The sequence below is a fragment of the Panthera uncia genome (genome assembly GCF_023721935.1).
Source record: "Panthera uncia isolate 11264 chromosome D3 unlocalized genomic scaffold, Puncia_PCG_1.0 HiC_scaffold_8, whole genome shotgun sequence".
NCBI classification, from domain to species: Eukaryota; Metazoa; Chordata; class Mammalia; order Carnivora; family Felidae; genus Panthera; species Panthera uncia.
Genome location: NW_026057586.1, coordinates 60,215,142 through 60,240,036, shown reverse-complemented (window position 1 = coordinate 60,240,036; position 24,895 = coordinate 60,215,142). Strand labels below are relative to the sequence as shown.

Here is a 24,895-nt window from a genome sequence, read left to right as displayed (position 1 = left end):
CACCTTCTGCAAGATTTCTAATCAGTTCATGTGTTTCTACCACCACGCTTCCATTTCATGAAATCACAAAATCTGCTGAGGAACAGTGACCTGTCCAAGGGCGGAGAGTCAGAAGACTTTTAGACTTAGTTAAGAGCCTCCGGTTTAAATTAGAGCTCTAATGTAACAAGCATCAATATTTCTTTTAAGTAAAATATTATTCGACATACCTTCAATAAAGTCAAGACATAATAAATAAATACAAGACATAAATTTTAATCTCATCACAGAATGTATCAGTAAGTCTTTTTCATACTTATTGTATCTAGGTACTCAGAAATAAAGAAATGTCTCTGTGTCATAAGTACTGAAACTGTTGAAGATGCCATATTTCTAGTTTCAGAGAATCTGGAGTTTCTTATATATATGGATACTAACATTTTAATATTTGTAAAAGTAAAAAAATATCAAATTGAAGTAAATCAAGCTTTTTATAAGCTTTGGAATAACTGAGATCACAAGGCTCTGAGCATGATCTTACAGGATGCAGTTGTGCTTTTCATTTTTTTATTGAAATTAGGAAATTTTTTAAATGACCAGCCAATATTCATCTGTACTTTAAATATTAACATTGGTTTTAATGCTGCAGAATTCACTTAAAATGCTTTAAGTATAGCTTTAAAAGGTTTAGCTACATGACAGCAAAAAGCAAAAGTTCTTATATGCCTGATTCCGAAGATCTCTTGCAAGAAACACGGAAGCCAGACTCTACAATAGAAGTAAGAATTCTCTAGCCTAGGGGTGCCTGGGTGGCTCAGTTGGTTAAGCATCTGACTTCAGCTCAGGTCATGATCTCACAGCTTGTGAGTTTGAGCCCCACATCCAGCTCTGTGCTAACAGCTCAGAGCCTGGAGCCTGCTTTGGATTCTGTGTCTCCCTCTCTCTCTCTGCCCCTCCCCTACTCATGGTCTGTCTCTGTTTCTGTCTCTGTCTCTCTCTCTCAAAAATAAATAAACATTAAAAATAAGAAAACAAAAACAAAACAGAAAAAGAATTGTCTAGCCTAAAAGGTTGTCTTTATACTATTGCTTACCTTCAAACTCTAAAAAGTAATTACAAACATAAAGTGTAGCATTTCCAGCCCTAAAAACGTCTTTTATAGACCCAGTATATATTTTTTTTTAATTTTTTTTAACGTTTATTTATTTCTGAGACAGAGAGTGACAGAGCATGAACAGAGGAGGGGCAGAGAGAGAGGGAGACGCAGAATCTGAAACAGGCTCCAGGCTCTGAGCTGTCAGCACAGAGCCCGACGCGGGGCTCGAACTCACGGACCGTGAGATCATGACCTGAGCCGAAGTCGGACACTTAACCGACTGAGCCACCCAGGCGCCCCATATAGACCCAGTATATTGAAACACCTTCATTAACATCAAGAAGCAATCGGGTATTAGTAATTACATGGCCGTGGCTGCAAAACAATGAATTTTCTAACTTTATGGTAAACATCTATTTTTATTTGGTTTTCATAAATCAACTGCGTGTGCATTTATTTCTCCCTGGATTGACAACTCAGACCAGAAAAAGTGCCCCAACCCTAATTTTAAAATGATATTCACAATTTTCTCAAAAACATTATTATATGAGCATTGGACTAGGTGCCCTATTATGATCTTTGCAATTAGCTCTCAGTGACCTTGGGAAAGTCATGTAAATACTGTGTCTCTGGTTATCCTTGAAGTGAAAAGGTTGGACAGGATAAACTATACATTCCATTGGATAGAGAAGCCCATTATTCTCTGGATATAGACATTAAAAAAGGAGGTGGCACATACAGAATACAATTCCCAGGAAGGTAAACGCCATTTAGAAGGTGATTCCAGGGATCCTCTTAAGGCATTTTTGTACTCTCTACTTACACTGCTGGGGATCTAACTCCACAAAGGGAATTTGAGTTCAGTAGAGAAGGATTTTTTTACGAGTGATATAAGGCCACACTTATCCAACCTTAAATGTAAAAATCAATATGGCCGGATGGCTCCTATGTCTGAGAGGAAATAATCTGAAACGAATAACAAAGAAACAGAAACAAGGACTTTCCCTAAAGATGCATTAATGAAAATATCTCACAACCCAAAACCAGCATTGGCTTTCCCTGAAGGACTTAACAGAATTTCAGGTGAGCCCCCTCACTGTTTGGGCTGCATGAAAAGCCATCCAGGTATGCACCCTGATTCTCACAATTCACATTTTTTTTTTGTCCAAGAACCTATGACCAAAGACTATAATCAACTACCTCAGCAAGACAACAAGCTCTTTACACTGTGTGCTTATACTGATTCCCCAAATTGCAACTGAGTTAGAATTCTTTCCACATGCTCTGTTCAATGACAGAGTCTCAAAAGGAGTGAGAAAGAATGACATCCCAGGCTGGGGTGTGTGTGTGTGTGTGATACCTGTGTCTTTTATCTCATTTCTCCCACAAAGATTCAAGCCCTTCTCATCTTCTTAGACAGGGAGTCACCCACCCGGCCCTGCCCAGGGCTGGTGGATTGCAATGGGAGGGCTGCTTCTGCTGAGGAACCTACATCCGTGTGTAGGTGCGGTAGGCCAAATACCCAACCATTGCCCCTCTGCCTGTCTGTTGATTGGCATCTCCCCCCTACCAGCCCACAGCTTCTCCCTGGGACTCACTGCACCTTTTTCTGCTCCCCATAGCTTCCTCCTGACAACTGGAATTCTCTCCCAACGCATTCTCAACTTTTTCATTGAGTGAGTGGAGACATGTAAAGACTGGGGGTCCAAGGATTCATTCACTCGTTGCTCCTCTCCTTGGGATTCACGGTTGATCTTCATGCAGTCTTGGCAGTTATGATGGCAGAAGAACCAGACTTTTGTGCTTCATACAGCTATGCTACATCACCCTTCCTCTTTCTACCTTTCCTTCTACTTTTCCTTCCTCCACCGACACATTTCCAGTACTCACCCGGAGATGCTCTATCACTGCAATTTTGGGACTCATAATTCCATTCCAAGGATGTGCTGGTGATTGAACCTCTTTAAATGGAAGGGTCCTTTCTAGTGACCACATTCTATGAGTACATGTTAGTTACATAAGGGGTTACTTTGCCCTCTGAGCTGATAGCTATTTGTTGTAACAACCGTGAAAGCTCCATTCAATCAAGAAATGCACACCCCCTTGGGCGCCTGGGTGGCTCAGTCGGTTAAGCGTCCGACTTTGGCTCAGGTCACGATCTCGCGGTCCGTGAGTTCAAGCCCCGCGTCGGGCTCTGGGCTGATGGCTCGGAGCCTGGAGCCTGCTTCCGATTCTGTGTCTCCCTCTCTCTCTCTGCCCCTCCCCCGTTCATGCTCTATCTCTCTCTGTCTCAAAAATAAATAAACGTTAAAAAAAATTAAAAAAAAAAAAAAAAAAAAAAAGAAATGCACACCCCTCTATCATGTTGTGGACTCAAAAATTTTAGACTCGGCTCTGGGGCTATAAACACTCTCATGAATGTTCCTCCAATCAAGATTAAGTAGAAATAGCTTCAGAAAGAATCAGTTTACTGAGACATTGGATAGCTCTTAAAATAGTAGCACTTACTCTATAAAACTGAAAGCAACATTTCTGTACCTCTGCCTAGGTAACTGAAGAATTGCACCAGAGACATATCAAATTTAAAGTCGAGATCTTGACCAGATGCGTAACATCTGGAAAAAGTCAAAGACGGTTTTCCGCCTTAACTGGCTATACTAGATAACACTAAGAAAAAAAAAGTTTAATTTCTTTTCTACCTTTATCTTCTGTCTCCCCCAAATAGATGTATTTACTCATAATGATGTAATTCATGGAAGGATGACAGATAAAAACATCTATACATTAAAGGTGAGCCGAGTCTGAAAATATAGGGTATAATCTTATCCTTCCCAGAAGCTCTTTCTCAATTTTATGGTTTGGTATTGAAACGCACATAGTTGATGTCTGACTTGGACATGAAGGTTACTGAGCATATCAATAGTTGCTAATTCAGGGTATGGTCATCTGCATTTGGGGGAATCTACATTCTCTACTAGCATTTCAGTTTTTCAGGCTTATTCAGAATCTCCTCCAAATAGAATTTCAAGTTTCACAATAAAAAGAAACATGGGATGGGGAGCGGAAAGCAGGAGAAAGAGAAGCAGCAGGAGAGGCAGATATATTAACGAAATGAACTCCTACAGGATACTGAAGAAGCCACCTTTCCGCCAGGCCTCGGAGAAGAGTGCCTTGTGCATGAGCAAAGTTTACCTAGTGGTATCAAAGAAAGGACTATTTAATCAACAGTGATGGGAAACTTACTATCCATTTGGGGCGGGGGGGGGGGGACAGAATCCATTCTCCAAGGTTTCTATGCACAGTACACTCCAGAGGAATTAAAGACTTGCATCTAGTTTAACACGTAAAAAAATTAAAAAGTGGAGTACAATAAATATCAGCTCTGTAAATTTACAGCATTGAAGCGATAAGAAAAGCTAGGAGAAATGGATTACAATTATTAAAATGAAAAAACTCAATGTAATGAAAGTTAACCAAAATTAGGATTTAAAAAAAATGTTTATTTATTTATTTTGAGAGACAGGGAGACAGAAAATCCCAAGCACAGAGGGGACAGCACAGAGCCCCAACGTGGGGCTCAGTCTCATGAACCGCAAGATCGTGATCTGAGCCAAAACCAAGAGTCACTCAACCGACTGAACCACCCTGACAAAAATCAATTTTATTTAAAAAAAATTTTTTTAAGTTTATTTATTTTTAGAGAGACAGAGACAGCATGAGTGGAGGAGGGTCAGAGAGAGAGGCAGAAGGAGAGAGAATCTCAAGCAGGCTCCGTGCTGCCAGCACAGAGCTCCATGTGGGGCTTGAACTCACGAACCATGAGATCATGACCTGAGCCGAAATCAAAAGTCAGACGCTTAACCGACTGAGCCACCCAGGCGCCCCACAAAAATCAATTTTAAAAATCAAACTTGTAAAATATATTTACAGAGAATAATATGAACAATAATATGAGCAATACTATTCCACAAAAATAAATAGTAAACATATGGGAAAATGTTTGTTTTTACCAACAATTATTTTTAGAAAAAGCATTGGTTTAGGGGCACCTGGGTTGCTCAGTAGGTCAAGTGACGGACTCTGGCTTTCGGCTCAGGTCATGATGTCACAGTTTGTGAGTTTGAACCCCACATCAGGCTCTGTGCTGGCAACGTAGAGCCTACTCGGGATTCTCTCTCTCCCTCTCTCTGCCCCTCCCCTTCTTGCACTCTCTCTCTCTCAAAATAAATGAGTAAAACATTTTAAAAAAAGAAGAAGAAGAAAAAGCACTGGGTTATTTAACACTGACTAGGGCAGCAAAAATGCTTTCTTCAAATGCTGATGAGACTTCAGTGACTATGGTACACTTCTTTATTATTTTTCTCCTTTGCGGAGATGAAATTCATATACATAGGATTAAGTATCTGGAAGTAAACAATTCAGTAGCCTTTAGTACATTCACATTGTTATGAAAACCTCACTTCTCTCTAGTTTTAAAACATTTTCATCACCCCAAAAGAACACTCCACATTAATTACTCATTCCCTGTTGCCCCTCCCCACATTGGGTTTATCCATTCACCCTTTGATGGACATTTGGGTTTTGTTTCATCATTGGCTATCATGGATAATGCTGCCATGAACACTCACATAGAAGTATCTGAACGCCTGCTTTCAATTCTTTTGAGCATCTACCTAGAAGTGGAATTGCCAGATCACCACGTCATTCTGTTTAATACTTTAAGGAACCACAAAACTGAGTTCCAAAGTGGCTACACCATTTATACTCATAATAGTAATGTATGAGGGTTCCAATTTATCCACAGCCTCGCCCATGCTTGTTATTGTCTTAACATTTTTATTATAGGCATCCTAGTGTTTGCAAGGTGGTATCTCATTGTGGGTATGATTTGTATGGCCCTAATGACTACTGCTAAGCATTTTTTTATGTGTTCCTTGGCCATTTCTCTGTCAGAACGAGGCTGTGAGTGAGGATTTCTCTGAGGTTTTCAGGGGTCCCAAGACTTCAAAGTTTATGAGACAGTCTTAAATTTGTCTCTCTCTCCCTCTCTCTCTCTCTCTACTCACTTATTTACCTATCTATCCATCAATCCATCCTTCCTTCTATTCATCATTTATTTATGTTTACAGGTGGCATTCCAAAAGCTTTACAAGTATGTTGATAAGCAATATGCTACAGTATAAGAAGAGGAATAATAATATTTAAATTCTTTGACCTAGGAAATGCACGCTTGGAAACTTATCCTCAGGAAATAAACAACAGATTTGCTCACGAACAACAGTTGCTCACCAACTGCTCATGTATAACTGCTCACCAACGATACTGAACAGCAAAAATCAAAACCACCCAAGGAAAACTTTGGGACACTCTTATGTATCACGATGAAGAAAGATTATGCCAGAGGTGAAATATTTATAAAGACTATATAGAAATGTGGAAACACAACACATAGCAAAAAAAAAAAAAAAATTCTGATTTCCATCAAGGTGACCCAGGTTTGATGTCCATCACAGGGACACAGATTGAAGGGATTATACTCAGCCTTCGGGTTTTTGTTTCAGCATCATGTCCTCGAGGGAGTCTCCCACCCAGGCCAAAGGAGGTAAGTACTATGTATATTTCTATCGTTCTTTGTATAGCTTATGCCATACACTAGTGCTTACACCAGGTTATTACTGTCATTCATTTATTTGTCTGCTTTTGCCTTTCACTTGCAGACTGTAATGTCTGTAAGGGCAGGAGGGCCTGTGGTGACTATTGGCTGCTGTATCAGAAGCACCTAACAGAAGGAACGCACACAGCAGGGATTTCATAAACACTCAGCAAATAAATTAATACATGACAGGATCGTGGAATTATAAATAACCTGAATTATTTAAAACTAATTTTCTTTGGGGCACCCGGGTGGCTCAGTCGGTTAAGCGTCTGACTTCAGCTCAGGTCATGATCTCACAGCTCATGAGTTCGAGCACGTCGGGCTCTGCGCTGATAGTTCAGAGCCTGGAGCCTGCTTCGGATTCTGTGTCTCCCTCTCTCTCTGCCCCACCTCCGCTCACACTCTGTCTCTGTCAAAAATGAACATTAAAAAAAATTGTTTTTGAACTAATTTTCTTTGTGGTTGTTGTGGTTTCAACTTTGTGGAAAATATTTTCAAAATTGACAAGGCAAGATATCATGGTTGTCATTATTCTAATTTCAATGTAACATTGTTTCAAATTTCTCAATTAGGAAATTCTGATACTGCAAAAATAAAAAGAAGGAAATCTGTGCGTGCTGTATCGTGATTTGATTCATGTGGTTTATATGTCATGACTGCCTTGGGTTTTGTGACCTGTTGGCAGTGGGGGAGATGCAATCATCACATGGGGATTTTTGGAAATCAGCCATCGCATCTTACTCCACAGCATTGCTACTGAACAATGGTTTGGGGCCCTTTGAGAATGATTGCTCCCTTAAACCTACAGATTATCACTAAATAACAATGCAAAGTAACGAAACAAGAGCATTTGAAGCCATAATTATCAATGTGATGCACATATTTGCAAAGCAAATGCTTTTCTCAGAAAATAAATGGTAAAGCAATATGCAAAACATCTGTCGATAAGTGTTATCAGATATTTTACAGTAGTATCTTTGATAGTAATATTCTATATATGCCCATAACCTACAATAGAGACGTCAGGAAATGTTTTTGATGTCTCTAAAAATGAACATAAGAGAGAAACTATATTAACAACTTCTCTGCTGATCTTCTGCAGCCTTGAAATATACTTTTAACATGTGAAATCAAGAGGGATTTTCTGAATCTAAACTTCTGTTTATAGGAAGAAACGGTATTCATTTATGAACCCACATACCTCAGCCCTAAGACATAGATCACTTTGTAAGTCTGAAGAATAAGTGAACTTACATCCACACGATTAATATCTTCTGGAATGTCATGACTATATCTGGCCCAATTTTGCTGCTTGTTCTATGCCCTTGAAATATCCTTCCATTATACCATGAGTTTCAAAACATACACTGATAGCTTTATGTTGTCTATCACTTTGAGGTTAAGTTTATTCCCATACCACACAGACTTGCCTTAGTGCTTTTATGGTAAATAATTTACACTAGAAATGCTGCATCATGAAACTGAGGCTAGGGAAATTGTTATTTAAGCAAACACAATCGATCCCAAATCATTTTAAACTTCCTGCCCTGTGATTTATCTTACAGCAAGGACCGGTGGGCTCGGAGCGGGAGCAATGAGCTGGAGGAGAATGGCATGTCTGTTATCCTTGGCGGACTTTTCTTCCCTCCCTAATTATTAATGAGGCCACCCTGCCACAGCACACGTACCCCTTCTCCTCTCCCCTCCTTGCGACTTCCAGCATCATCTTCTCTACGCTCATCCTCGATGGCCCCAAATCCAAATGGAAATCCAAATTTCCTTGTGCAAAGGAAATCAATACTAGGTTCCTTTGTTTGGGATACAGTTTTTAAAAAGAAACAAAAGCCCTCGCGTGAATGGATCATTCTCCTATTTCCGCCTGAACTGAAAGGAGGGGAATGGCAACGACTACCAGAGTCAGATCTTCAGGAGGCACATAGGGGACAGAGAGAGCGGAGCAAGTTCCTGGCGGAAAGGGGACATCGTACGGGACAGCTGCTCTCCTCAAAGGTTTAACGACAGACCTTGATGGGGAGGAGTCCCCTGAAAATTGGTGACACAACAAGACAGTCGTCCCCTCTCATCTTTGTCACATTTTCATTTCCTTTTTTCCCTGCTCTTAACTCATTTCTTTGCTCTTCGAACACTTACCGGGCCGTGTACTACGCACGGGGCACTGTGGTAGGTACTCAGGTCACAAAAATAAACAAAATGTGATGGTCCCTACCCTCAATTTGATCACATGCTAATTGGAGAATATATATACAATCAGTGATTATAATCAGCACAAGAAGATCAATGGATGATGCGCAGAGCTTTCAGGGAGCAGAAGGGCACGTGACCCAGTCGGCCAGGTCTCCTGGAGCAGGTGCTCAGCACTGAAAGGTGGGCCCAGCGGAGGAGGAATGGGATGGGAGGTGTGGGTAAGAAGACTCTCCCAGGGGAACAACTACAGCAAAGGTACAGATGGGGAATTGGAAGCTTGAAGGACTGGCCAGTGGGGGGGCAGAAAGGACACCCATGGAGACAGGAGAAGTAAAGCTGGTGAGGTCATCTTTCTGCCTTGTCTGTAGCTCTTCCCCTCCCTCTCCTTAGAGAGGCACAATTGACCTGTGGTGCATGCGCGTGCACACACACACCATGGGCCCCAGGGAGCCAACGCCATCCTTGTGAGCCTGCAAGTCACATTTGTCACTTTTTAACCAATCAGAACCTATCTCTTCTGTTGCTGTTCAGTCTCTTTAACCGCAAGTGAGTAAAACAGTAAGTACCTTGCAGAACTATGCGATATTGAGATTATTACACAAAAACTATGCCTGGCCCATAAGGGGCAGTTGTACATTAAAGCTATTACCAATACTGATTTAGAGCAAAACTTAGAAAGGGATAAAAAGATGTTATTTAAAAAAAAAGATGAAGAAGAAGCTGGGTGTGAGATACGGTGAGGCCAAAGCAAGAGTGAAGAAAATAAGACTTACTGGAGTGCCGGGAGATACACACATTTTACTTCATTTAGGGATAAGAGGAGGATGCTGCATGGTAAGGAAAGAGTTCTACTCAAGGAGAATCAAAATCCCAAGTCAAGGATGGGGGATGGGGGCACATCTGCCTTAAGGGAATTAGAAGTTGGATTCACAAGAAATAGATCTGATATCTTAGGTGAGAAAAGATCTACATGGCAAGTATACAATCCATGACAGACCCATAAGTTTAGCTGATGGGAAAAAAGGACAGTTTTGAGAACAAGGAAAGTCACAGCCCTGTGAGGTCTGTTACCAGTTTCTGGAAACTGAAAGCACAGTTTCCCCACCTGATAAGACATTGATGCTTTCTTATCTGATCAGCCACACAAGACGCTGACCAGCTGAGCAGACAGCACAGGGGAGGGACTCAGGATGGATCTGGAACAAATACTTAGATGTGATATCACAGCTGCCTTCAAATATTTGAAAGACTTGTCTTCAAAAGAAAAGATCAGACGGTATTATGTGTCATTCTGGAAACTGCCTCAGGACCCAGGATCTCAGAGATTCACATTTCAGGGAAGTAGATGTCCGTGCGCCGAAACGCAGCCCACATAATCTTGATTTATTGACTGATTTACCTCTTCAGGAAAAAACAAAACAAAACTCCAATTTTCTCAGGCTTGATAAATACAGATTAAAACCGCTCACAGACCAGAAGGCCTCCATTGTTAGCAAGCTGATAGAGGATCCACATGAGGTGAGGCAGACAGGGACAGTAGATCCGGAAGGACCAGGAAATACGCATTCCCTGTGGCAAACGTAGATCCATGCGCCCAACCAGGAAGCCTCTGTAGATTCCACATTGTTTGCTTTTGGGGGTGAAGATATTCATAAACACCAATATTTACCAAGTAAAACATACTACCAACCATTAATGCTTTACCTAGAGTAAGTGCGATTGATTAATTATCCTCTCCCTCAACAGATCCTCCAAAAAGTGTGTGTCCTAGTCTTATCTATCTCTCAAAATCTAATTAGCCAAAGCCCCATTTCTCCATAAAGTTTTCCCCGCACACTTACAAGGCTGCACAGCACATTAGAAATGATGTGGTCTGTGGAGTCCGAAAGACTTCAGTTTGAATTCTGGTTCTGCCACTAACTGAGTGACCTAACGGAAGACACTCTTCACCTCTAGACCTCACATCCACGGTAGCGAGAGCCACTATGTTTTAAGAGACATAGGAGGAATTAAGTGGGATAATATGAGTTAAGTGCTCGTTTAGTTTTCCAAAACAAAACAAAACAAAACAAAAGTTAGCACTTCTCTTCCTAACATTTTCAGCCTTTGCCTTGTCTAAAATTCTGTAACATAGAAAAGGTAGTAAACAGTGAATATGTTAGTATTTATCCCTCTATGCTGGAGGGCATGGGGTGGGTGACAAGCTTCAGGGCAGGGAAGGAATGAGGAGAGGGCTCTGATGTATTCACGAGTCCAGGCCAGACCCAGCAGTACAGCCATGGGGCAGGGATCTCTCAACGGGGGAGGTGCTCTTGAAGAAAAGGGGAAAAAACAGTACTGAAGGAGGCTGGAGGGTCACTAAAGACACGTGTCATTGACACCACCTTCCAATCAGCACCATTTCACCCTATTAGCCATGATTTCGACCACACAGGGTAGAGTCGCATCAATCCAAATATAACAGAATTAGTAGGAAATTAAGATAAAGATTGGAATACAGAATTATCTGGTACCATGTAAGTTTCACACATTTCATAATTTCGAAGGTGCATCCATGTGACTGTGTATAATTTGGAGGTGGGATTCAGTTCTGAGAAATTTCTGTCACCTTGTAGCTGTGCTACATGATAGCTGTGCTATCATTATCTAATGATAGTGACAACAGTAATAATAGCTTATACCTAATGAGCACTTGCTATGGGCTGGGCACTGTGCTAAGGGCATTGCCTGTATTAACTCAACGTGGTGCCACAAACAGGCCTTGAGATGGCAGACATTTACAAGCAAGGACGCTGAAACACAGAGATGAGTAACTTACCTACCATCACATAAGATCCTGCCTCTGCTCCAGTAGTGAATAGTATACACAATTCTCATGCCAAATATTTCTCACAATAAAACGAATATTCTATTTGAAAAACACTACGTAAACCGAACGTCACTGCCTATTAGTCCAAGAGAAATCAGGGTATCAACAAGGTACTGGCCTAAGAGATTCTCATCCTGATGGGGTTTCTCTCCCACATGGTGCTACCCTCTCAATCCTTCCTCTCGCCTGGAGAATTCTGGCTTTTGGCAGTAAAAACTGAATGCATTTGTTATTCCAAGAAAGTAGAAGCCATCAAATCTCAGGTTGCTAGAGTTCTCTTTCAGCAATGCTTCCCATCCAGAGAGTACGGATCATAAATTAGTCTTAGACTGGAACAGCCTTCCTTGCCCACAGTGACGAGCGCCAGGCTCTATCACAGGCTGGCACGTGCCTAAGCGTGTCCGGGGATGGAAAAAGCAAGCTGCCTCAATTACCAGGGACTGAAGGAAATAACACCTAAGGCTAACTGCACTTACAATAAATGCAATCGTAAGGTGTATGTACAATCCAGACACTTTTAGACTATTTTAGTTAAGAGAAAATTAGACCAGTACCCTCATCCTGGCACAAATGACCAGGGAACTTGGTCCAGGGTTTTGTTTTTTTTTTTTTAACTGTTGTATTGAGGGGCAGTTTGTCGATTCACGAAGGTGTCAGGGGAGAGAAGAAGAGAAGAAGGAGGAGAATCAAGGCTCTCCCCGATGTCACCTGTTGGCGACTCCAGGCTAACTTCAATAAGAAAGCAAGCAGCAGAGGGGCGCCTGGGTGGCTCAGTCAGTTGAGCATCTGACTTCGGCTCAGGTCATGATCTCCCAGTTCGTGGGTTCGAGCTTCGTGTCAGGCCCTGTGCTGACAGCTCAGAGCCTGGAGCCTGCTTCCGATTCTGTGTCTCCCTCTCTCTGCCCCTTCCCCGCTCATGCTCTCTCTCTCTCTGTCTCTCAAAGATGAATAAACATTAAAAAAAAGAATTACATAAAGAAAGCAAGCAGCAGAAAGTAACTTCAAAAATTACTGGTAAAGCAAGTGTAGGGATAGTTTCCTTTTACATATTTTACCTCCCACTTCATAAATATTCACTCTTCCCTCCATAGTACTGTGTGAAATGTAAAAAATAAAGACTATCCATAGAGGTTACTTCTACAAGGATGGACTCATCAGATGACTGCAAATCTAAGGGTCTATCTCCAATTAGCACGATTAACCATGAGCATGATTCTGTCTACATGTGCCAAGAGCGAAGTCAGCATTGGCACCAGAAATCAGAATGTCTATAAGAATGGCTCACTCCATGCACCCACCCCATCCGATGAGATGCCGAACTGCCAGGCCCACATCTGTCCCTCAGTGTTCTTGTCCCATGTTAATGTTTCATATATTGGGTCTCAGCACAGAGACCCTCATGTTTTGGGATAGACGAGCATCAGGATAAAGTACTATTAAGGCCTATAATAACCTCTTGGTCAATGGGCTTCTAGGCCTAGTTTCCTGTGCTCTTAGTGTGGAAAATCAGAACTCTAGATGCTCCCCCACTCTGCCCCAAAAGAGGGAGAAAGCAGTTGATCTGATCCTCTGTCATTCAGGAGGAAAGACTCTAACTGAATGCTGCAATCTAATAAAGCAAAGGAAATATTATGAGGACATACCAGAAACATATGTAAATCCTTTGAAACTAGACTACTCCGAAGTCCTAGAAAGTACAATGGAGGACACAATCCTAAATAGATGGGGAATCAAGAGTTCCCCAAATAGAAGGAAAGATGGTTGGGGCACCTGGGTGGCTGGGTCAGTTAAGCGTCCAACTCTTGGCTTTGGCTCAGGCCACGATCTCACAGTTCCCGAGTTTGAGCCCCACATCGGGCTCTGTGTTGGCGGCATGAAGCCTGCTTGGGATTCTCTCTCTCCTTCTCTCTACCCCTCCCCTCCCCAAGTAAATATATACACGTTAAGAAAAAAAAAAAAAAAGAAGGAAAGAAGGTGGAAAGCCAGGCAGGTCAGTGCTCAGATCCCAGTTCAGAGGTGTGGCAGCGTGGATGACTCACTTGCTCATTTCTTCACCGTCACGCTCAATGCTACCCTCACTCCTCACCCCTGTCTCATCCATCATTAGCCTCATCCCTACCTCAGCGCCACCAGCAGATAGACACCGCATGTATACAAAAGAAAGGCACCATCTTGGGGCAGACAGCTCACAAAAGGCACAGCCCCACCGGGGCAAGGCTTGGCCAGCAGACTGCCTCTTTGTGGCAATAAAATGATCCCCTGCATCCGGCTTACTCCAGCCTGGCTATCAGAGCCTGGAGTGGATGGCAGCTCCCACTCAACTCTTCAGGGGGTGCCCATAGGCAATGCACAGCTGGCCATCTGCAGACCCTAACCTACCCTAAAGATTTGCTCAGAGAACGGACCAGGGCCATGAGTATGGAGTGCCCTACTTAAGGATATCCGGGCTCATCTGTGACAAGAAAAAGGAATCATTAATTAGAAAGGGAACGTAATGATCCTTGGGGCCTACCAGTTAGTAGACGCTCTACAAATAGCACCTATTATCACCACCGATTTCTCCTTCAGAGTTTCAAACTCAAAAGGTCCTTCCGATCAATAACGCACTTTAGCACCGCACAAGAAGCCAGACTGGCCTTGAAATTTCACTAGTGTTGCCACACATCCACCAGTGAGTCAAACAAACTACTTCTATGGAATCTGTAATGACATAATTGAAACCGGGTTTACATTTATTTAAATAATATAGGTTTGATGGAATGAAAATATTTTAGTAAGCGGCACAACACATGTTTGAGGAAAATTTACACGGGTTCCCCCACCCCTGCCCCATAGATTTCCTCACTTACCTATAAGCACCATTTTGGAAATGAAGAAAGAGAGAGAAAGAGGGGGTGTGGGGGTTACGTTTCAGGTCTGCACAATGGCACCTTTAACAAACCTGCCAGCTAGTCAGAAACTAAATAGGCTGGTTTGAAAAACTCTTTACTACTGCCAGTTAATATTCACAGGGCTCTAGGGGAACGAGAACTTTCAATGACTCAATATTTATAAATGCTACTGTTGTCCCCCAGACATGTGTCTTAGATTCCTGAGGGATCCTGGGAGCTTTTGCTATAATGAGGGTAAGAGTATATGAGTTTCAAATGGGGAAAGGAATAGGTAGGAAAACAAAATTAAACACATATAAATGAGCACATGGTGGTCTTGAATTTGAATATGATTGGGAAATCTGACCTGTGTGGGCTATTGCATTTTCATTTACCAATGTCTGGAGCAGAGAGAAAGCATTCAAAATGCACAGCAATGCTGGCCAAGACACGTTGTGTCTTTTTGTTTGAAATTTTGCTGCTCTGTGTCTACAGATGCCAAAAAAGGGCTACCCTTCAAATGTGGGATATCAGACTAGCTGGGTTTGTGTTTACAACTCTGATGGTGTAATCGAAACTCCAAATGGTCAAGGAACAATAACATTACTGAAGTGAAGTCAACTCTAAATTAAAAGTCAGTGTTTCCATTACCCACTCTAACAGTATTTTCTGGAGTTTATATAACTTGATCATTAAAAAATGCTCGAGGCTGAAAACCTGGTCTGTGTCAATTTTGGACTAACCTAGTTTGCAAAGCTCTGAAGTTTGTTTGCCTGTCCCTTTGATCCCTTTTCAAGAATGTATTGCTTTTAAATGCTACACACGAAACTGGACCAAAAAACTCTGTAACACCCGATGAGCCAACAGTGTTACATGCATCACTCGTTTTTCAGAAGAAATTTATGATTTCTGTAAACTCACTTTCAAGGGGCTTATGACTGATAGCAAAGAGTTCAAATTCCTTTTTCTAACACAGTCTTTAGCGCATCCCTTCTCTGTTGGTGACCTCATCAAAAATACTGCAACTGCAAATTGCAATATTAACTTTTGTAGGGACAAACTTCACATTAGAATTTAACGTGGTAGAAATAAAATTTACTGTTATGACCTCCATTATATCGGCTCTCTGTGGAACAGAATAGAGCTTTTGTATGGAGATGTCAAAAAAGGAAGGGAAGGCAGGATGTGAGATCAGGACATATTCAAGTTACACTGCAGCGAACAATGACAGCAGAAGGTAATTGTGCATGAATAAAAATATCTCTGACAGACACATGGAAATATCTTGGTATCTACAAGCCCAAATATTTAGGATGTGAGGTTAGTAAAGGCAGACCTAACTCAAGGTTGAGTTGTACAGAATGCTATGTCAAGAGGCCAGCTTTGAATACACCGAAGATGGCCTCCATACCTTCACCACTGAGAAGTGTGGACTTCTCATGGCATGAATGCAGGGCCCATCCACAGGATCCAGGCAATTTGGATCCTTGCCTGGGAAGGAGGAGACAAGGGAGGAACAAATTTCCATGTGTATGTGTGTGTGTAAGTCTGTATGTCTTCCTGTCTGTCTGTCTCTGTGTCTACCTCATAAGGGAGGCCATACATAGAGTAAATATATTTATAAATGTGGAAAGGGGAATACTGTTTTAACATTTCATATTACATTTGTGTTTTGACTTTTGTAGAATTGTGGCAAATCATCATTTTGATTTAAAAAAAAACAGAAATACCTAGACTCTGGGTCAGAAGAAATGATGAAGTGCACTTCCTAATCTAGACACCCTCCGGTACACTTGTTTCCACAATATCACTCAGTAGAAATGGGCAAGATATTTATAAACTCAAAATTTTAAAATCTGATAAGTTGTAATATATCCTGTGATTAAATACTTCCAGTGACAGACAACTCATTATTCATGAAACAGTCTTTTATTCAGACAACCTTCCTTATGATCCTACGAATGCCTTCTTAAGAAATCTCCAAAGGATTTGTGATGGAAACACATGAGAAAATACAGCTGCTGACATTTCTCCTAAGTCCAAAAAGATCTGAACCTGGCCAAACGTAATAAATGCTTTCTATCATTATAGCATAACTAAAGGAACTAAAGTGTTATGATTTAAACACTTTATTTTTTCAAGTTTTGAATAAAGAGCTGACTTTTACCAAACAGCAAAACAACATTGTTAACAATTCCTGTTAACAGTGGAATATTCTTCAGCCACGAAAAGGAACAAAACAGCAATACATGCTACAACATGGATGAACCTCGAAATCATCATGCTACGTGAGAAAAGCTAGACACAACAGGTTACATATCACATACTTCTTTGATGAAATTTCTAGAACAGGTAAGTCTAACAGAGGCAGAAATTAAATTAGGGCTGGGTGAAAAGGGAATGAGAAATAACTGTTCCATGCACGGGGTGGTTCTCTTTGGGGTGATGAAAATTTTCTGGAATCAGATAGAGGGGATGGCTGCACACTCCAAAAACCACTGAACTATATTCCTTACATAGGTGAAATTTATGGTATATGAATTATATCTCAATTTGAAAAACAAGAACTATATCTTCAATCATAGATTTTTAAATCAAAACCATTTTGATAGGCATTGGTTTCCAATGAGTTTTGAATTCAATAAAATGGCCAAAATGAATACTAACTTTAGATCTGTAAACTGTAGATTCCTAAAAGTTAGATGGTGAAGGATACTGAATAATTTATAAATATGAATTTTTCTAAAGAATATCTCACTATATTTATGTTAACAGTCTTTGATTCATGAAGAATTTTGACCTTTTTTTTATTTGACAGGAAAGGATAGGTTTACTTCATATCACTTGTGCTTGCCTTTATGAAAAATCAGGAAGTTGAAAACCTACAAATAGGTTCCTCAAAGAAAAACTGACAATTTAAAACAGTTATTATAATCTTTTTCAAATATCTCAGGGTTTCTTTAGGCCTAACTTAAAACAGGTGGAATGTATTCCATCTACTTGAAATGCTTCTGTTTTTTCAAATGACAGTCACACATCCTATAAAAACTGAACTCAAATTATCTGATAGCACGTTACTTTTGGAAAGATGATGTCACCTAGATGAAGAATATATATGTTGACTTTCTCAGATCATAACTTCAAAATATAATGCATACAAACATACTATTTCCCTGTGAGTAGCAATAAAATACTCCCAATTAAAAAAAGAAACTCTGTGTCATTACATTTTTCCCATAAAGTTATATGAAATCTTACATTATACTGTAGAATAGTATAGAGGTAGAATAGTAGAATAGGACTGAGGTCACAGTCATAAGTTATTCAATTTCTGTACTCATGTTAATCATGTTAGAAACTGTATATGTCTTGCTTCACTAGCTGTACCATATGCTCCAGGGACTATATATGTATACATATACATATATATATGTATATGTATACATATATATATGTATACATATATAGTCACCATATATATGTGTGTGTGTGTGTGTGTATATGTGTGTGTATGTACGTGTGTATATATACATATACATATATATACATATATTCATATATATACATACACATATATATGTGTGTGTGTGTGTGTGTGTATATATATATATATATATACACACACACACACACACACATATATATATATATCTTGATTTTTTTTTAGATTAAGCCCAGTAATAATGTCTTACATACAAATAGGGCCCAAATACCTAATTTTTGTTGAACATTCATTAAGTAATTTACTTGTAATTTTCCATGACAGTTTCCTTATATGTATTTCTCATACAGGATTGCCAAATGACGACAAATGATTGTGGATTTCATGATGTAATTGTTGTACAGATTTCTATAAGCATTACAGCACACAGCTTTATTCATACATAATATGAAGAAAAAGTCACCATAACACTCACAGTTGTAACCAGGTCCGATACGATGTTGAGCTTCCAGGCTGGCCAACGTGATGTGGAAAATGATGTGAAGCAACAGGAAGGAAAGACTGGTGAAGCACAGAGACTTTAATAACCGGCCCGTATGTCCTAGAAGGTAAGAAACACAGAGACGGTGAGGGCGCTTCAGATGCAACACACTCGCTCTGACCTTTGCAGCATTCCACGTGGATTCCGTTTCTGCCGAATCTATTATATAGACACACCCAGAAGTGTGTCAAGTGTAGTAATTACTCTCTTAATTTTTAGTTACAAAGTTCCCTTTGTAAAATTGTACAATTAACATGATTAAAAATCCAATGTGAAAGAACGATGCTTTCCTACTTATTATATGACAAATTACCACAAAATGGACCACAAATAGCCCCTGGCCCAGAAAGTATTATAAGAGAGCTCTGCCAAAGTTAAAGGGGAAAAAAAACACTATCTTATCAAAGTAGTTTCGGAAAATAGGAAAAGAAGGGAAGTTGCCCAAAATATTTTACAAAGTTAGAGTAACTTTAAATTCAAAATAAAACAAGGCTAGAAAATAAAAAGGAATTTGAAGCCAGTTTTACCTATGAACATAGACACAAATTATTAAAAAAGATATTTGCTAACCAACTGAATTAGCAGAGTAAAAATGGAATACATCACATTAAGCTAGGGGTTAAAAGAGACCTGTAATACAAAAACAAACTGGTGGCTTTCGAGGGAGAGGGGTAGAGGGACGGGCAAAATGGATCAAAGGGAGTGAAAGATACAGACTTCTAGTTATGGAATAAATAAGTCATGGGAATAAAAGGTACAGCATAAGGAATATAGTCAATGGTATATATTATAGCATTGCATGGTGACAGATGGTAGCTGCACTTGAACACAGAGAAAAACTGAATCACTATGTTGTACACCTGAAACTAATAAAACATTTTGTGTCAACTATACTAAGAAAATAATAATGAGCTAGGGTTTATTTATTACAGAGACACAAGTATTTAACATTAACAAATGCATATGTGTAAGTCACACACCAGTGGGCTGATATAATTTTCTAAATGGATGCAGAAGAAGCATTCATAAAGTCAATTTCTATTTATGATAAAAGAAAGTAACGCTCAATAAACTAGGAATAGAAGGAAATATCCTTAATATGATGAAGGTATTACACCACAGCTAAAACAAGCAATCTACTTGTGGTGGAATTTTAGACATACATTAATGTCAGAGAATGATCAAGGACACTTGCTATCCTTGCCACCACTTAACATATCACTGGGTGCATAGGCCAACGTTATAAGATAAGAAAAAGAATGAAGAATTGTAATAACTACAATTATTTGCAGACAATATGAGCAAATGAAGCTATTTGTAGATGATATAATCAATATAGAATGCCAAAGTGAAGCCACAGACCAACTATTAGAATACAAGAATTCGGAAAATGATTTAGATCATCATATAAAAATCAATATAGTTCCTTTATATTAACAATAATCAAATAGAAAACAAGATACAACCTAAATTAGCAACCAAAACTGTATTGTAAATGGTTTTGCCAATGTATCAATTTGGCTGGACTATAGTCCCCAGTTTTTTAATCTAACACTAATCTAGACATTGTCATGAATTTAGAGATATGATTGAAGTCCATAATCAACTGACTTTAAGTAAGGATATTATCCTTGATAATTTGGGCAGGGCTGATTCAATCAGTTGATAGTCTTGAAAACCAGTCTGAGAAGAGAGAGAAACTTTCAGGCCATCAACAAGCATATTCCAAAATATATAAGAAAATAATTTTTGAAGAACTCAACAAACTTATTTAAAAATGTATTTGGAAGAACAAAAACCTCAGAATTGCCAGGCCAATTTTGAAATTTTGAGATAAAAAATGGGTGAGGTTTATTTGTCCTACCAGACAATTAAGGTATGCTCTAAACCCGGAAGTTAAAACAAAACAAACAGAAACTTAGTTCCCTTACAGAAAGGAAGAAAAGTCAAATGGAATACCACATACAGTTCAGAAAAAAAAAAAAGTAATTTACTCATATGAGCTTGATGAATGTCAAAGTTGACCCCACAAGCCAAGCGAAGAAGAATAGGCTATCTAGCAGGTGAAAAATTGACTTCAATAAAAAAATAATAAAAATAATACTGAATCCCTGTCATAAAGGTGATCTTCCAGTAAATAAAGACCTAAATGTGAAAGATAACATTCTAAAGTCAATAGATGAAAATATGGAAGAATAACTCTGTGCTTTGGATTTCCATGGAGATTGCCTCTAACATAAGACCCAAAATATAAGCTATAAAAATAAAGATAAATAAAGTAAATAAATAAATAAATAAATAAATAAATAAATAAATATGAGTTTGACTACATTAAAATAGAAAATTCAATAGACACCACTATAAATAGAATTCACAGACAGATGATTACCTGGGACATCTAAGATTAGAGATGACATTACTGAGATTAATATTTCAATAGACAAAGAATGCCTGAACATCAACAAGAAGACCACTGAACCAAGAGAGAAGTGAACAAAACATCTACATAGGTCTTACAAGGGAAAACTTGAGAGGGCAATATATTTATACAGAGAAACTAAAAGTGGAAAGACATTATTTAAGTCATTAGAGTTAAACCAAAAATGGGTTAACATTTTACACCCATCACATTTAAAAAAATTTTTTTTTTTAATTTATTTATTTTTGAGAGAGAGAGCGAGAGAGAGAGAGAGAGAGCAGGGGAGGGGCAGAGAGAGAGGGAGACACAGAATCCAAAGTCGGCTTCAGGCTCTGAGCTGTCAGCACAGAGCCCAATGCAGGGCTTGAACTCACAAACTGTGAGATATGGCCTGAGCTGAAGTTGGACTCTCAACCGACTGAGCCACCCAGGCACCCCTTACACCCATCATATTAGCAAAAATTATGATATCTATAATATTGGGGTGCCTGGGTGGCTCAATTGGTTGAGCTTCTGACTCCATTTCACGACAGGTCACGATCCCAGTGTCAGGAGATCGGGCTTCATGTCAGGCTCTGGACTGAGCATGAGCATGGAGCCTGATTGGGATATTCTCTCTCTCTGCCTCTGCCCCTCTCCCCCGTGCTCTCTCTCAAATTTATATATATATATATACACACACATATATATATATACATATATATATAAACATATATAATATGTTTATAAATAAATATATAAACATATATAATATATACTTATATATAACATAAGTAAATATATAATTTATATTTAAATTTATAAACTTATCTATAAATTATATATTTATTTATAAATACATAAGCATATATATGTGTGTGTATATATATGTATATGTATATATACATACATGTGTGTGTATACATATGTATATATTTCCATAATATTGAGTTTGAGTTTTTTTCCGAGGGGAAACAATATTACAGTAATAGCGTGAAATTGGTACAGCCTTCCTGGAAGTCAGTACATAAGTACGCCTAAGTCTCTGACTTGGCAGCCACATTCTGAGTTATAAAGTCCAGAGAAATTTTTGCAACAGGTCTACATGGGGACTTGAGTAATAACATTCATCATCCTTGTCTGTAGCAGCAGAGATTTGGAGATATTCTAATTTTCTGCCAGTCGAGAGATGAATACGTAAAAATGTGCTGAATGTGCATCTTAAAATATGTGCAACCATTAGGTGCATGAAAGTAGAACCACCTATGTAGATCTTTAAAAAAATGGGTTAAAAAATAATAAGAAACAAAATGGGACAATTATTTTGTGGGATACAGACCACAAAATAATTCAGATGAATCAAGAACACAGATCTGGAAAAATAACATATATGTTTAACACAAATGTATTTATGTATAGTTAATATATGTCTAAAACACATTTAAGGAGTTTCCTATGGGGAGGCAGGAAATAGGAATGAGAATGGGGTACGAGAGATGCTCTCTGAATAATCCTAAAATAAAACTGTTCTGTGAATTAAAGAGTACACTTCTGCAACTCTGCTCTGGAGAGGACTAGGTAGGTGCCGGACTGGATGGTCTACATTCTGGTCCTTGGCCTGCCTCTGGTCATGCAACTCTGGGGAATTGATTAGACGGGCCCCCAGGCCTTTGAAACTATAAAGTTTTACGTACAAATAAAATTTATTTATATGACAAATATATACCTGATAAGTATGTAGTATACTTATGAATTTGTATGTATAAATAAATTATATCTTTATATTTACATAATGATAAATACATAAGCTATATATATAATATAGTGCATATAATTTTATATTTAAGTATACTTGTGTTACACACACACACACACACACACACACACACACACACATCTTTAAGATCTAACCAAAAGTTACATTATCTCATTTCAGCATAAAATCCTTCTTTAGTGGTTAAAAAACTGCTTGCCACAGTCTCACTGCCTTGATTACTAATCTGATGTTGGGAAAGAAGAATGAGCCAGGGTTACCTTAAAATACGGAGACACCATTAGTTGAATATCTCTCAGGCTACTTTCAACAAACCCATACAGGAAAAAGGGATTTCTCGGTAGCCCAAGAGAAGATCCCATCAAAACCTGGGCAATATTTATCTTTGAGGCAAAGTGAGAAACCACACACATGTCCTAACTCACTCTTTTCAGCAACTGTGTTAACCACCCCCATCCACTGCCATGGTTGCTGGGGCGATGGCTCTCCCCAGGCTCTGAGCTCAGGGTATTGACTTCTGTGTTTCTAATGTTGACGTGGAAGCATTAGTGAATGCTGCTTGCGTGGACCTAAGGCAGAGGAGCCCATAAAATACCCTCAGGGAAAATACGGAACCGCCCCCCCAAAAAAAATGAAGCATAAAGATTTAAAATGTCATAAACATAAAATATATATACAGCTAAAATGTACATTTCATTCTAAAATGCATTTTCTTCAGGTTTCTCTAACTTTTGGCATAATATGCTTTTGGCATGTGGTCAGTTACTTAAAAACATAGCTTAAGGAAGTTAAATTTTATTAGCCTTTTAGGAAAATGAAAAGCTCAAAATAAAAGGAAGCAGAAGGGAAGGGAATTAATCTTCTGATTTCTTCTCAATTCTACTGTAGTTTTTATTGCTTTCATTAGGGACAACTAAGGATTAACACACAGAGATAAAATTTTCTCAAGATCAGTCAAATAATGTATACTTACATGATATGAATAACTGGGTTTTACTTATCAAGTATTCCCTTACATTAACATTTCTTGATTTATATATTATACATATATTATGTATATAATATATAAATATTGTATGTGATATATAGATGGCATATGTAGGACACACAAACAGTTTCCCAAGACACTGTTTTGCCTCAAAGATAAATATTGTGCAGGTTTTGATGGGATCTTCTCTTGGGCTACCGAGAAATCCCTCTAAGGGTTTGTTGAACCTGAGAGATATTCAATTGATTTTATCTCCCTATTTTAAGATAATCCTGGTTCACATTGTGAATATACATATATTCTATATGTATATCCACAGTGTTGTGAAACCATTGCTTCTATATACTTTACAAAACATTTTCATCACTCCAAAAGCATCCATGAAGCAGTTACTTTTTCTCAATTCCTGCTTTTCCTTCTCCCTGGAAACCACAAGTCAGCTTTCTGTCTCTATGGATATTCCATATAAATATTATCATACAATACGTGGCCTTTGGCGTCTGGCTTCTTTTCCCTTAGCATAATGTTCTCAAGGTTCATCCATGTTGTTGTGTGTACTTCACTCATTTTATGGCTGAGTATTATTCCTTTGTATGGATGAACATTTCTTCATTTATTCATCTGTTGATGGATATTTAGGTTGTATCTACCTTTTGACTACTGTGAACAGTGCCGGTGTGGACATGTATGTACATGTATTTATGTTAGAGTACTTTTTCCACTTATTTTATGTACATACTTAGGAAATGAATTGCATATGATCATATGGTAATTATATATTTAGTTTTTCGAGGAGCAGCCAAGCTATTCCCACATTTTACATTCCTGCAAACCATGCACAAGATTTTCAAGTTCTCCATATCTCTGTCAGCACTTGGTATTTTCTGATTTTTTAAATTATTATTTACTATAGTAATGAGTCATTCTAGTGGATGTCAAATGGTATCACATTGTGGTTTTGATTTCCATTTCCCTAATGACTAATGATGTTGAGCATCTTTTCATGTACCTGTTGGCCATGTGCACATCTTCTATGGAGAACACTCAATTCTATTTTATTGACTTACACTTTTTTTT

General features: G+C 38.8%; 1 protein-coding gene across 1 annotated transcript in view; it reads right to left on the bottom strand.

Moving 5' to 3' along the window:
- Positions 1 to 24,895, bottom strand: part of PIEZO2 (piezo type mechanosensitive ion channel component 2) — a 471,937-nt gene that overhangs the window by 291,207 nt on the left and 155,835 nt on the right. The window contains 1 exon segment of the mRNA XM_049620442.1: positions 18,593 to 18,718. Coding sequence (XP_049476399.1) covers positions 18,593 to 18,718 — 126 coding nt within the window.